This window comes from Microcebus murinus, chromosome 3 (assembly GCF_040939455.1).
Source record: "Microcebus murinus isolate Inina chromosome 3, M.murinus_Inina_mat1.0, whole genome shotgun sequence".
Classification (NCBI taxonomy): Eukaryota; Metazoa; Chordata; class Mammalia; order Primates; family Cheirogaleidae; genus Microcebus; species Microcebus murinus.
Window position 1 is genome coordinate 75,767,631 of NC_134106.1, and position 15,244 is coordinate 75,782,874.

The 15,244-nt window shown below is 53.7% G+C and overlaps 1 protein-coding gene across 2 annotated transcripts in view; it reads left to right on the forward strand.

The window, feature by feature from the left end:
- The window catches only part of MAL (mal, T cell differentiation protein (MAL blood group)), a 279,087-nt gene extending 264,528 nt beyond the window's left edge, over window positions 1-14,559 (forward strand). For both annotated transcript variants that reach the window (XM_076000984.1, XM_012786859.2), the window contains 3 exons: window positions 9,136-9,303; window positions 10,262-10,387; window positions 14,006-14,559. In XM_076000984.1, the coding sequence (XP_075857099.1) occupies window positions 9,136-9,303; window positions 10,262-10,387; window positions 14,006-14,080 (369 nt within the window). In that variant the 3' untranslated portion in view covers window positions 14,081-14,559. The remainder of the gene's footprint in view (window positions 1-9,135; window positions 9,304-10,261; window positions 10,388-14,005) is intronic.
- The last annotated feature ends 685 nt before the right edge of the window (window positions 14,560-15,244 follow it).

A 15,244-nucleotide genomic window follows, 5' to 3' on the forward strand; every position in this document is an offset into this window, starting at 1 on the left:
TCAGATTCTTGTGACAATGCAGGGAGGGGAACGGGGCCGGAAGAGGAGTGAATCCCAGATCCAACTTTGAAAGGGGTGGGCACTCCAGGGACAAAGCAAATGGGGAAGGACAGACAGTGACATGCCCTGGCCTGCTAGTGGTTGGGGCAGGGTCTTGATGGTGGGCCAGGGGACAGGAACTGCAGGCCTGTGTCCGTGGAAGAACGATGACATCCTTCGATGTTTAATCTGTCACTTGTGTATGGGTCGTAACACAAACACTGCCATTCTTGTCCTCTGAAGGAACAGAGCCTATTGAGACTCTGGCCCAGTGGAGGCGGGGGAGGGAGAACCCCCGCACACCCCGCCACCTCCTTTGCAGCTCTCCCAGCTCAGCGAGAAGACGCACCGGCTTTTTTCTCTCCCCATGTTAATAGTCTCACGGCCATTTCCAAAGCTCACTAGACGTGGGGGCAGGGGGTTCATGGTAAACCTCTGGGGGGCACCACGGGTAACTGTCACACCCATGGAAGCCCAGACCTGGGCCCCAGGGCCGAGTGGGCTTGTCAGAGCCCCCAGCAGCCGTGGGGATGTGGGCAGCCAGCGGCGCCTCAGTTTCTGCATCAATCAAATGGGGATATAGCAGCACCTACCTCGAGGATTACCGAGAGGACTAAGCAAATGTGACACACAAGAAGTTCTTAAAACTCCGTATGCACAGGTACTGCTCAATAGCTATTAGGTGCGGTTTTTGTTAATGAACTGGCTCTGAGATCAGCTGGCCAATCTGTGCCCACCAGGGAGGAGGTCCTCAGACCCATCCCTCACCACCTGTGCCTTAGGTGCCCTCCTGTACCGTCCTCAGCGCTGGGGTGAGTGAGACTTGGGATGGTGCTGGGCTACTGAGGGCACACTTTGCTTGTTCCTGGGGTCACCGAGTCCTGCACAGACACCACCTTCTTGGGGCACTCCCAGTGGCTCTTCTCTCACTGAGAAGGAACAACTGAAGGGCACAGGTCAGTGTGTCCCCTGCTAGGAGCTGCCCCTGGCCAGAGAATGCAGTGGCAGCCCTGTCCTGCCTTCTGCCCTGGTGGCAGGGTGCTTCTGGCCCAGCCAGCCTGCTGCCGGGACAGGTGGGGAGGGTGACACAAATTGCTGCATCTGCCTGCAGGCGTAGGAACCAGTGAGCAGTGAGCCTGGATTAAACCTTTCAAAAGTGATTTGTCATCTGTGTCAGTGTGTCTGCTGTCTGGAAGGGCACTGGTTCAGGGAGGGGCAGCCTCTGGCACAAAGATGTGCCCTCACCTCCCCCAGCCTCCATCCTACCCAGAAGCTGCTTGGCGTGCCGGGCTCAGTTGGATTAAGGGGCCTGGCAGGGAGGGAACCACCTAGCTTGTGTGTCTTAGGACTGTTTCTAAAGCCAGCCACAGAGCTTCCCCATAACCACGTGTGGTGCGGTGCATGGGAATGTTTCTGTGTCAGGGGCGGCCCCTCAGGCCCAGGCTTAACCGTCACCTCCACCTGGAAGCCCACCCTGATAGCCCCCTCTATGGCACTCAGCGCACGTCCTACAGGCTCTTGCTTGTCTGTCTCATGCCTACACCCCGAGTCTGCCCATGTCCCCGGCACAGACCAGGTACTCTGAAACATTCATTCTCAGCAAGCACTGGTAGGAAAGGGGTTTGTGTCTTGTCTCTCACCTGGCTAGCATTTATGAATCACAAGACGAGTCCTTGACCTCAAGGACAGACAGAGGGTGAAACTGACAATGGCCACCACCTCCCAAGAGACCCTGTGGATTCCAATTCCCTGGAATCCTCAAGAGAAACACTGGGCCCTAGGTGGGCGGTTTCTCCTCATCTTTTGCAGGTATGCACCTGTTTTGTTTGTTTGCTCACATTACTAACCTACTTGGCGACTCCCATCAATACCTTTTGTTTTTCTTGCATTTAAGCCACTCCTGCCTGATCTAGCATTTCCACAGATTTTGTCTCTGGCGGGTGGCTTACCTGGTATTTTTCACAGAACCTCCTGGTTTCTGTTTATCCTGCTGAGTAAACCAGGGGTATAGGTGTGGTAGGTGAAATTTTCCATCCAAACAAGGACATGCCTGTTGGAAAGCACCTAGATTTGTGGACCTGAGAGGAGTTTTCACTCACTGGGGAACTAGGGACCGTCCTCTACCTGGTGAGGGAGCCGCGTATGAAGCCGGCAGTCATTTCATTGTAGTGCTGGTGGCAGGTGCTGCGGGAGAGAAGGCTTCCCGGGACTGAGCGTAGGTGGGATCGCAGCCTGAACAGGGGGCTCTGCCCCGGCCGCACTCGCCTTGTGAACATCATCTGCGACCCGGACTCAGCCCTCCTCTCTTTGAATCCAACTCTCTACTTCACAAACAGTCCCAAGGGCCCCTGGGTCCTGGCCTTGCCTTCAGATTAGACAAAGGGACGCTGTCTAAGCCTACCTGGGGAGGGATGATGGCATGATAGGTCCACCTGGGAGGAAGAAGCCTGCTGAAGAAGGGGTCAGGAGGGGCATGGGAGGAGCAACTGGCATGGGTAAACTGAGTCAGGTTGGCCCACACACCACTCCTGGTGTTCGCCTGGGGAGTAGCCCCAGAGGCCAGACTCCCAACAAGCTGCCTTTTCAGCTGGCAGAGGGGGAGAGGGTCCCCAAGCAGAGGCTCTTCTGACCCCTTCTCCTGACCCCTCCCCGTGGGGTAAGCTGGGGATCCTGTGAGGATGACTGGGTGCTGTCTCTGTCCTGTGTGATATTTTTAGCTGGTAACCCTCACTGGGACCCTGATACTTTCTCCAGGGCCTGAATCTGCCCCTGGTGGACCCAGAGCTGCCCCAGGGAGGCGCTTGTTAAGCACATGGAAGAATGAACGCATGAGCAAGTGAAGAAAGCCCGCCCTCTGACTCCCTCTGACTCCCCAGAGCGGAGAGGGGCTCCCCATGTGGGGGAGGGGCTTATACAAGCACCAGAGCACCCGCTGTGTTTGCTGCCTCACCCTCAGACCCATTCTCTGAAAGGGGACCTTGGGGAAGACTTCAGCATTTAGGAGTCTTGGGTCTTCATTCCCCCACACTCCTGCTCTGTGCATATTTATTCTCCCACCACCCGGTGCTTGGTGACCTCTTGACTTCGCCCTAGTATCAAAGCCTGTTTGTCCTACGGTGCCATTTCCCTCCTCTGCAGTAGCGCACCCTTAACCCTGCAGGCACACACACATGCATGTGCACACATGCACACACACGTGCACATATACACAGAGAGGCACATGTAGACACATGCACACATGTGTGCATGTGCACATGCATATATACACATACATATAGGCACACAGACACACACACGTATACATACCCACATGGGAAAATGCCCCCCACCCTCTATCTAGCTCATGGAATGATTAACTGTCAATCACCCTTTAGAGCTGGGCAGAGATTGCTGAGCCTCCCCTGGGCCCACAGTTATTACGCTGGTCAGATCATTTACACACAACGTCCTCCTGGTGTTGAGATAACCCTTGACTGCTAAACAGTTCAGTGAGTGAGTGTGTTGCCAGCAACACGAGATGGGTTTGCTCTTCCTGGTGGCCTTGGGAGAGCACCAAAGGGCTCAGAGCTTGCAGCCCTCCCAGCAGACGGGGATGAGTCCTTGTGTGCCCCTCATCTTTTCCTTCCTGGGGAGGTGATTCTTTGCCACTTGACCCGAGTGGCAGGATGGCTTGGCATTGGGGCACAGCCCATGTTCTGTGGCCAATTTCCTTTACTTCTCACAAATTTGGGGCACAATCTCCTGTTCACATACACCTTCGAGGGTGCAACCACATGCTCCGAGCTGTTGGGATTTCTGACGCTGGGCTCTGGGGGCCATGTCACCAGGTGCGTAGGTGGAAAGCCCTGCGTGGGAAGACCTCTTTGGCTCATGTCTTGATGTGTTATTGGAAGAATTCCTGCTGGTGGATACCCTGACCAAAGAAAAATGGAGGCCCTGAAAAATATGCAGAGAATTTGAGCAAGCTCTCTGCCTTGACCTCAGATGCCCAAGTCCTGGGCAGAAACACTGGGGATTGTGGATGAAGAGTTCTTTCAGCCACACGCAATGGAAACTCCAGACGAATCTCGAGAATGTGCCAGAGAATTCCTTTTCCCTCGTTTATGACCAAGGCTCATTGTTTGAAGGAAGCCTTTCTCAAATCTTTATGCCCTTTGTGTTTCCTTCTGCAGAGGCGGACACATTTTTCTCAAATTTTGGTTTCTGGAGACTCTAGTTTTTTCTCTTTTTGATGCTTTTGAGGTTATTTTTAAACTCTGGCTCTCAACAAGTTTTGGAGTGGATAATGGTGCATACCAAGATCATAGAGCACTGGAATTTTCACATGGTTACAGGTGAGACTTGGCTTCACTTTACCACGGCTGTGACAGCAAGCACCCCTCGTGGTGGCCGTGCGCCAGCACTCTGCAGATAGAACTCATTTCATGATTACTGTTCTTGTCACTGTTTAGGTAAGGGCACGGAGATGTTAATAACTTGCCCAGGGACAGCAGGTCACCCAGCTATAAGTGACAGAGCTAGCCTCAAACTCGTTAACTCTGGCTCTAAAGTCTACACCTTAACCAACCTCGCCTGCCTTCCACGGATTAATTCAGAAAGAACAAGTGAGAACCCTCTCTGAGCTTATCCAAGAGCTCCTCGGAAAACTATTTCCTGACGGAATTTTTTCCACAAAAAACATTTGATTGGATGGATGTGAGTACTTCGGAAACCTTTTGTCCAGTTTTGTACGTTATCCATCGTTCTTTGAGAACCTCAGCTCTGCTCAGCGCCCCAAAGTGGACCGAATTAAAGATGGTGGCGCCCAGCCCCCACACACCTGTTCACAGACAACGAGGCTGTATCCTGGCGTTTAGTGGACACCCAAGGACCAGCTGGCCTCATCTCATGTTCAAGGAAAGACAGGGATCAAAGCTTGGGGAGAGGAGAGGAAAGGAAAGGAAGCTCTAGGGGTACATTGCACCCTGAGAGGCCGGCCAGGACTGGAGAGGAGTGCTCAGCCGGCATCGCAGGGAAGCTGGGCATTTGAGATAGGAGCCATTTCCTCTTCTGTTTGACATGCTGGCATTACCACAAGATCATCCATAGTCTTATGTCATGAAAACACTTTGCAAGACCTTTGGCAAAGAGCCTGGAGGCCTGTTCCTTGTCCCGTAACTCTCTCTCCAGTTGAATCAGACTCTTGGCATGATTCTTGGGCATTGGTGTTCTTTTTAAAGGTGACTTAACGTATAGTCAAAGTTGAAGACAATAGTGTTGACCCAACCTCCCTACACCCCCACCCCACCCCAGCTTTTCCGACTTGGGGCTCTGGGATTCAGACAGAGAGCTCAGCCTATGTGGCTCTCAGGCCACCCAACCTGGAGATGTTTGTCCGAGACCACCCTGCAGCATCTGTTACCATGGACAGTTGCCAGGGTGTAGGTGGCGGAGGCGGACAGTCTGGCCTGTTGCAGAGATGCACAGACATGAATAACGTTTTCAGAGTAATGGCCTCTGAGCATTTGCCGCCTGGAGGCTTGAAAACACCTTGAGTTTTCTTGATGAAGGGAAATGCTTGAACCCTCACATACCCCCTTGCTCTTGACAAATATTTGGCCAGTGGGGTGCTGAGGCCAGGCTGGAGCGATTGCCCGCTGCCCAGGAGTGCCTTATCTCACTGGGTGCGGGTGCTGGGTTGCTCTCTGTTTAAGTGGGTGGAGTGGGTGGGAACTTGCTTTGGTGCCCATGATTCACACTGAATCTCAGCTCTCCTTGGAGTGGGGCACGAAGGCTCACCCTCCCGAGAGTCCCATCTCCTGCCGCTCCCTGACCCCACCTCGTGGCTGGCTCCCTGGCCTTTGGAAGCCCTCGTGGTTGCTTCAGCATCCTCTGGGCTTGGCATAGGCCTTCTCCCCACCCCCTGGAGAGCCACTCCCTGACCCTTTGGCCTGGTTAACCAGCTCAGTCCACCACTCCCTTCAAGACTCAAACTGAAGCCACACACAGTCCATGCTTTACCCCTTGGGGTTGGCTGTCAGCCTGCGTTGTAACTGGCTGCTCAGCCTCCCATCCCCGGGTGTTGGGTAGTGCTGGGCATGGTGCCGGAGGCTTCACACTCACATCCACAGTCTCAGCCAGTTCACACCAGCCCACAGTATGAGGAGACATCTGCCAACTTACAGAGGGGGAAGCCAGGCCCAGAGGCTGTCTCTGCTCCAGCCACCTGCAGCGAATTCGGCCCTCTGAGGACGCCCTGCAGGAGCCGGCATGAGAGGAGGGAGCCTTCACCCATCACTGCTATCACAGCTGCCACCGTGCCCCACACTAGAGGCTCACAGCAGCCCATGGCTCCGGTCTTTGCTCCAAAGGGAAGGGGCATAACTCTGTGGCAAAGCTGAAACAAGAAGCTGTTTCTGTTTCACAGACACCTGGCTGAGAATCAAATCTCTCCTTGCTCAGCCTTGCCTTTTTCTCTTCTCCTTCTGGTCCTCTCAGGGTGGCTCTGCACGGTCCCCAGCACCCTCCGATTCGGTCCCCATGGCTCCTTCCCTCAGCACAGCCACCTGCACGCCTCCCTGGGCAGCTCCCGGGCAGGACTATGAGAGGAAGGCCCACTCCCCCTCCTGGGAGCAAAACCCTGTGCTGAGGATATTACCTTTACATGACTTGTCACCTAAAAATATGTTTCTGGGGTGGAGGAGGACTGGTGGCACCCTTCCTGTAAGAATGCCCCTAGGAATTGGGGCAGAAAAAGGTGTGGTGAGCCGACTCTGCAGACCAGCAACTAAGGCCATGTTCTCAGATGTTGCCATTTCCAGGTGCCGCCTGTGCATCAGTTTACCTCCTATGCATTAATATTTTACAGTTAATATATTTCCTAGAATAAGAGCCTTACTGCATAAACATAGAAACAGCGTCACTTCTGGGCTCACATTTGCCTGCCTGTGCTCTAAGAGAACCCCAGACACCTGGCTCCACTCTGAGCCCTTCTTGCCTTCACCAAACAGGGTGAAGGAGGGAATCGTTTCCTTGCTGTGGCATTCAGTTGTCCTCAATGCCATGCCCACTGGTCACACTCGAGTCCCTCTGGCCCACCAGGTCCCGCTGGGATTCCATCATGGAGTTCCTTCCTACCACATGCAACCCAAGCCCCGCCTTTGGGGTTTGGCTCCCTAAGCAGCTGTAGTGTAGTCACACCCAGCTACCAGGAGACCAAAGGCCAGCTAGCTAACTTGGGCACTGTGCATGGCCAGACGGGTCCTCCCTGTGTCCCCCACCAGGGAGGCAGCTGTGTGTAGGGCGGACCTCACTCCCACTACTACCTGTTCAGAGGAAGCACCATTTCGTCACTAAAAATATACACTCATGTTTGTGCCAAGTGCTACAGAGATGTGCAGAACTCCCTGGGAGCATATGAACCAGGGACCCACTCAGGTCAGTCCTCCTTGGGTGGTCAAGAGAGGGATGTCCCTCCCTCTGCCCGCTGGACGGATATACCCAATCTATCCTTCTGTTTCTCCATCCCACACCTTCCTGCTTCCACCAAAACTCCTGCTCAGCCATCAATGGGCTAGTGTCACTTTGTGGGTGCCTGTTATGGAAAAGGCCAAGTAATCTGTTTGATCTTAAACACAATTGTGCATGAAATCTACACACGCATCTTATTCTATGGTAGTCAGACGATTTTCATGTAATTGATTTTGCTCCAGTTCTGACAAGTTGTACAGTGTGTCCCACAGGCTCTGTCACATGCCTCAGGCAACTTAGGATCCATCAATCAGCAGAAGACGTCACATGTTCTAATTAGAGATGCTCATATCCCATTCACTAGCCACAACCGGTTTTGGCAAATCCAGACTCTCTGCACTGATTTTTCTACCCAAGTGTTATTTTTCTCCCGCTGCTTCTCAGCCAAGCAGTCAGAGAGCACCTGTGGGGGGAGCAGTAGCTCTTACTCGGGAGGTGGGCAGCAGCAGGTCCAGGGAGATAGGGTCAAGGTACCACGTGAGTTCACCCTCCCGGGGACTTCAGATAGGGAGGGCACCCCCCAGATGATGGTGCTAAGCTCGGCAGTACCTCAGAGACCTTTGGCTGCAAAGCCACCTCCACCAGTGCCCAGCCCACTCCAAGCCCAGCCCTTATCTGGGTGGGGACAGGTGGAGGGGGCTGAGCTTATTTCCCACGGGGTGAAGAGGAGGGGGAGCAAGAGTGCAGGAAACCGCAGCCAGGGCCTGTGTGTGGTGTCCACAGCGAGGAGTGTGACTGTGCTATTGAGGGCTGTTCCTGGCCCCCACATCTGTCCTTATGTTCTTCTTTGAAATGTGGGGCTCACTGACCCTGGGACATCAACTGGGGTGTCTTCTGGAAAGCCACAGGGGTGAACTTCCCTCCTGCCTGTCCTTGGCCATCTGAGGAGACAGCTGACCTGGACCCTCTCCACCCCAACCCCACCTCCGACAGGGCACTTCTTGGACTTAAGGATATAGGGGTCACATCTCAAAAAATAAAAAATATAAAAAAGCAAGCAAGAAAGAAAATATTAATGACATAGTGTGGCTGATTTCTTTGGCCAAGTAAAAACCAAAAGAATCTGCTAGTTGCCACCATTGCATAAAAAACTGTTATTTTAATATCAAAGCAAGGAGCAGGGACGGAATCTCAGAAGCCCTTCCGCTACTGTACGACATAAGTCCTTCCTTGACATGATGAGTCTCTCAACTCCCACGTGCCTCAGTTTCACCATTTGACAAATGGATCTGTACTTTGCTCATAGGGTTGTTGTGAGAATTAACTGAGTTGGTATTTTCGGAGTGCTTAGGATAGTGCCTGGCATATACGTATAAGTGTTTGTTAAATAAAAAATTAAAATTGCATTTAAAATATGAATAAAATCAAGCCCACAGGGGATCGAAGAGGCCGAGGGTGGGGATCCAGCCGAGGGCCTGGGGGGGGGGGTGAAAGATTCATTTGTGGCGGTGACGGTGCCTGCCCTGTTCTCTTTGCCTCCCTCCTGTGCTTCTGCACCCCAGGGCCCAGTGAGACCACTGGGTCTGGGCCCTTCCTGGACCTGGGCTCACCTCTGGCCCGACACTCACCCCTGCCCTCTCCCTGCAGGTCTTCGGGGGCCTGGTGTGGATCCTGGTCGCCTCCTCCCTGGTGCCCCTCCCCATGATCCAGGGCTGGGTGATGTTCGTGTCTGTGTTCTGCTTCGTGGCCACCACCGTCCTGCTCATCCTGTACATAATTGGCGCCCATGGCGGGGAGACTTCCTGGGTCACTCTGGTGAGTCCCAGCCCAGGCTGTCTGTTGGGGTGGGGGAAGGGCAGTGTGGGCCCTGTCCCTGGGCGGCTGGCCCTCCAGGTGCTGGGCGAGGTCACCCTGCAGACATCTCCCTGCCATGTTCCAAGGCGGAGCTGGCCTCGCAGAGGTGGAGGCAGAGGCAGAGGCTGAGGCCTCCGCTGCTGGTCCTCACTGGGCCCGCCCCTCGTGCTCCTGCTCATGATCCCTTTCATGGATAGCCAGCTGCCCACCCCCCACAACACCTGCACCTGCCAGGTGCCTGTTGGCATGTCCCATCATCCAGGAGGGCTGTTGTGCCCAGGACGGCAGGGCCCTGGCGCTGACTGAGGCCTCAGCTCCTGACGCTCAGGCCAGGTTGCCGCCTGGCTCCTCAGCCACGGCTCCCCCGTGTCAGTTCTGTTTGGACGCCTGTGAAAAGGGTCAAACCTACACGTGGGACACCTGCCCACTGCCTGCTACAAGGGCTGGGGGCCGTTTGGTTGCGTGTGGTTGAGTCTCACTGAGACCTGAATCTCAACCACACAAAACCTGCTTCAGTACTTTTTGGCTTTTAAATATATCAGGAGCCAAAAAACTCTAAAGCAACAAAACAAAACAAAACAAAAAACAATGGAAACAGGCTGAACCTCTCTCACCCAGCACTGGTCAGTGAGGCCACACCCAAGCCAGGCCTCGGCCACCCATGACACTTCCCAGGTGCAGATCCAGCTCCTCCCTGTGGACGCCCCAGGCTCGGGGGAGGGGCGCTGGGTGACCCTCCGTGAGGACAGAGGCTGGGAGGGGGATGCGACTCAAAGGCAGTGGCAGAAGACAAGGAGGGGGCCATAGCCATGTGATTGGGGGGTCCAGGGCCCTGCTGGGCCCACGGCTGCCCCTGTCCCTGCATCTGGGCCGAGCGTCTCTTTCTCCCGACCTCACCGACACCCTCTCTGACCTGCAGGACGCAGCCTACCACTGCATCGCTGCCTTGTTTTACCTCAGCGCCTCGGTCCTGGAAGCCCTGGCCACCATCTTCTTGCAAGACGGCTTCACCTTCAAACACTACCACGAAAACATCTCTGCTGTGGTGAGTCCCGCGGCAGAGGGTCTGAGCAGAAGGCTGCCCAGGCCCTCCCTCTTTCTTTACTTCACTAACTTTTGAGTCAAGTCAAATCTCCCCTCCTTTCTGAAGCAACAGAGCCCCTGAGACGGGAAGTGAGGTGCCCAAGTCTCCCCTCGTCTGGGCAGGGCTGCGCTGCCCGGGCCTGGGTGGGCTTTTCAGAGGGCAGACGATGACGGCTGAGCACCCTGCACTGTCGGAGCACTCTGTGACAATCTTATTTAACCTTCATGACAACCTTTCAACGTAGAGTCATTGGACCCATTTCACAGATGGAGAAGCAGGGCACAGAGGGCTTGGGTAACTGGGCCACCATCACCAGCCTTTGGTGGCACCAGATGTCAAGGTCAGGGGCTCTGTCCCCCATACTCTTAGCACCAGTTTGGAGCCGTGAGTCTGGCCTCTTGGCCCCCTGACTCTCCCTGAGTGGTCTTCCACCCAAGCATCACCCAGGGGCAGGTGCCCTGAGGCCAGGGGTGGATTTTCTTTTCAGTGGAGTGGATCAGAAACCTCCAAATTTCTCCAGAAATCTCCAGCTCTCCTGAGTCAACTTCCACCAATCCCAGGGATCCCTGTGGCCAAGAAGCTCTGCCACCTACAAAGGAGAGAGGGGAGAAGCTCATCTTCTGAGATAGGTCCTGACGACAGGGAGTAAGAGTTTATTGTTTCATAACACACTTTTTCAGATGTGTGCCCTTGCAGTGTACTGACTCACAATGCCAAATGTGTTTCTAACCGTGAGTATTGTGACAAAAATAAGAAAAAGTTTCAGAAATAGCACTCCTTGGATTTCTAGAAATTGACCTATGATTTATGTGAATGCCAAGGTGGAGTGGGGTGGTAGGTCCCAGGATGCCGGCTCCGGTGGGCCAAAGCTGTGTTACCCCCTCCTGGTGGAAAGAGTATGGCAGGGGCCAAGAGAAGGCCCACAGGATGGGCCTCGCTGGGTGTTGGAAGGGGGTTGGTGAGATGCCTCTTCCAGATCCCAGGGAGGCGTCTGGGGAAAGTTCCTCAAAGCCTCGTCTGCCCGTCCCTATGGGACCTTCCCCTGCCCCGAGAAGTCACACGCTACCCTTGAGCTCCCAGCCTACAACCACTCCCCTAAACATGGTACCTTGGGCTCCCTGGCATCCCTGAGGTGCCCCACGGTGTGGGAACATGTCCCCACAGGGCTGGTTTCTAAACAGTAGCACAGTCTGGTAGCACCTTGGGTGTCCTTCCCTCCCTGGGAGGCTGGTGGCCTGCGTCCTCTAGCATCCTTCAAATGATGCTGCGTCAGCTCCTCTCCCTCCCAACCCCGGAAGCCTTCTCTCTTAAGAGACATCAGCTTAGCATTTGAAAACAATTTCCATAAAATCGCTGTGGTCAATGACGGTGAAATGTAGACGGGATGTGATTAGTGGATCAGCTCTTGATGGAAAACCCAGATGGGGTGAATTACTGCCCCTGCCCACTGGGCACATCTCTAGCTGAGAACCGCTGGGCTCTGTCTACTGCACTCAGACTTTTCACTTTTATTTTTTATCAAAATGCAGCACGCAACCAGAGAAGTGTGCCAGGCTGTGGACAGCTCGATGAATTTTCATAAAGCTAATGTACAGATGTGTAGCCAGCATCCGTGCTAAGAATCATGAAACAGCTCCCAGAAATCCTCCACTTGTCCTGTTCCTGTCACTATGCACCACCACCCAACTTCTGATGTCTAGCACCCAGCTTGGTTTTGCCGGCTTTTGATCTTCATATAAATGGAATTATACGGGGGCCATTCTTTTATGTATGGCTTCTTTCTCTCACCCTTATGTTTGTGAGATTCATCCACGTGGCTGGGTGTAGATGTAGATGCTTTATTCTCATGGCTGTATACTATTCCACTGTAGGGAAGAGTAGACCAACAGCTATTTATCCATCTCACAATTGATTAAGTCCCACATTTTTGTTGGTTGAGTTGAGTAAACATGAACATCCCCAGGCAAAGGCAGGAATGTTAGTTAGAATTAGAATGTTCTCAGCAGGCAGGTGCACCAGGAAAAAACCGCCGAGACAAAATATGAACCAGGTTGGATGTCAAGTCATGCCCTTCTATTCAAAACACCAACTGCATCAGTACATGGGGGAGAAGGAGTTGCCACTACTCAGGATTTAACCCCAGACCCTGCCCAACCACAACATGCCCTTAGATGGTCTTGGGGGTGGCCAGTCTGGGGGATATGAGGGTACAGGAAGGCACCTCAAAACCTCTCTCGCACACCCTGGCCTTTGGGAGCATCCAGCCTGCCTCGAGCCCTGTGGTTCCTCATCAGGACCTATCTCAGAAGCTGAGCTTCTCCCCTCTCTCTTTTGTTGGTGGCAGAGCTTCTTTGCCACAGGGATCCCTGGGATTGGTGGAAGTTGACTGAGGAGAGCTGGAGATTTCTGGAGAAATTTGGAGGTTTCTAGATCTTAGCCATGGTGGGCAATCATGGCGGCAGTTTGGGGAAAGGTTTCTGAGGGGCCAAAATATGTCCGCAGCTCTGAATGTCTCCAGTGGGACAATGAACCTCTGTTCCTGCTCCTGCTGGGGACTGCTGAGGTTCTTCCTGTGCCAAGGGTTCTCACTGGGCCTGGAATCCCCACCTGGCGGGGAGAGGTGCTTTTTTGGGGGCTGCTCACCTGGGTATGACTGCACCTCTCAGACAGGGTACTCAGGAGTTCCCGGTTTGTTATTAAATAACTCGGTGTACTCGTCGCCCCAGCCAATGAGGGGTAAAGAGTTCACCTGAGCGTGGGTGCAGGGAGAGCAGGCGTGGTGAGCAGTGTTTATGGGCATTTTCGAGAGTCAGAGAAGCGTGGCCGCCCCACATGTGCCCGGGTGGAAACTCTTGACCCCCGCTCAAGTCACAGAACTAGGTGCAGACATTGGACTTGGGGCAGGCAAGCCTCGGGGGGCAGCCACCTGGAGTAGGGCGGTGGTGCCCAGGTGAACACAGCAAGTCACAAGTGATTGTTTGTCACAATTCCAGGCTTTTGTTTCCAGAGCCCAGATGGCTGACTGGATGATCCCAACAGCCCCCTCAGGAAGCCGTTCCTTTGGACAAAAGCTCAAATCCCTGTCCCTTACTTGCTGTGAAGCTGGGCTCCTTCAGCCATGCCTGTGAAATGAAAGGTCCTAGAATAAAATCTTGATAGCATCTGAGGATGTCCAGGTAGCACAGAGCCAGCAAACCCAGTTAGTCACAACCTCCCTTCGGAGATGCTGAGACCACAGCTGGGGACGCCAGTCTTGCTGGTGTGGGGGAGGAAGTTTTCCAGGGAGAGTGGTTAACGCCTGCTGGGATGCTTTCATTGGAGGGGCCTTTGAGGGCCCCGTTTCAAGTCAGCTGATGCCAATATGACACTGTGTGATGGGGGATAGTTCTACCTTGCACGCGAGTCCCAGAGATTGCTGGGATTCGGGGCACACCCGGCTCACCAGGAAAGGATGTCTGTGTGGGCAACGGGGAGCAGTTTCAGGCCTGTCCCCCCACCCCCCCCAGGACACAGTGCGGACATCCGTACCTCACCCCGTCCCCATGCACTCCCTTTAATGGTCCTTTCTCTCGGTTCCAGGTGTTTTCCTACGTAGCCACTCTGCTCTACGTGGTCCACGCGGTGTTTTCCTTAATCCGGTGGAAGTCTTCATAAAGCAGCAGCAGAACTTGAGCTGAAAACCCAGACGGTGTTAACTGATCGGTCCACCTTCCAGCATAACTTTTTAGAACACAGAAATGCTCTCGATGGTGGAAAAAAAGAAAACATACCCCCTAAATAGCCATGCTCTGTTTCTGTGGGTGTCACATTTAACTTTCAACTACTGCGCTGTCTTTCTAGGGTCACTTCCTGTTTGCAAGAGGGGGGCTTCCTATCCGGGGGTGGGACGTGGGAACCGTGATCTGAGAAGGAAACAGAGATCCCCTGCTGACCCCTGGACCGGATCTCGAGAACTGCACGTTGGAATGTTCCACGGGCTCTTTTGAGCACCCCATCTTGTGGCGTGTTTCTAAGCCTTCGTGGATTTTCTGGTGTCATGGGGACTAACAAGCACCCAACACATATTTCCAGATGTCCGTGGTGGAAGATGATAACCCTTTGAAATACTTTATAAAGTGCCTTTATGTTCAGTACTTTTGTGGGGTGTTTGTTGGGTTTGGGTTTTAATTCCCTGGTGTCAGGAACACCATCATTTCAGCTTTCTTTCTGAGGAATCCTTTGACTTGACCTGAATCTCAAGAGGCAGCATCAGGTGGCAGTTCAGGTGATGCTGTGTGCACTGACCGGGCCGCTGCACTCTCAGAGCTCAGCGCTGGGGACCCCACCCTCCCAGCCACGTGCACCTGGATGGCTTCCCTGTCCCTGGAAACTGGCCAAGCGTCAGCCTGCGGGCCCTCTCCGCTTTCCTACGAGAAACAGTGGTCTGTGCCCAATTAGAACGCCCTTAAGCCAAAAGAAAACAAGGTGCAAAAATTTCCTCTCCCACTTTGCATAGCTGATCAGATTGATCCGGGCAGCGTGTTCTGTGCTCTGTTCCGATTAGTGATGTGGATACGAAATTGTTGTTAGAATTTCCTTGTGCGCTGCATAGGAGAGGAAGAAGACCAGACTACAGAGTGAAAGGAAGTACAGTGACAAGTAGGAATGCCACATTTCGGGTATGAGATGTCTGGGTTGAAAGGAGACAGATGATTAGGAAGGAGGGTGCCAAGTTAGGAATCTTGGGAAGTCCAGCTGCCCTGTTATGAAATGCTCCTCTGTCCCCTGGCTCAAAGAAGCTAATGGCATTCCAGAGGTGGGTCACGAGAACTGGTGCTT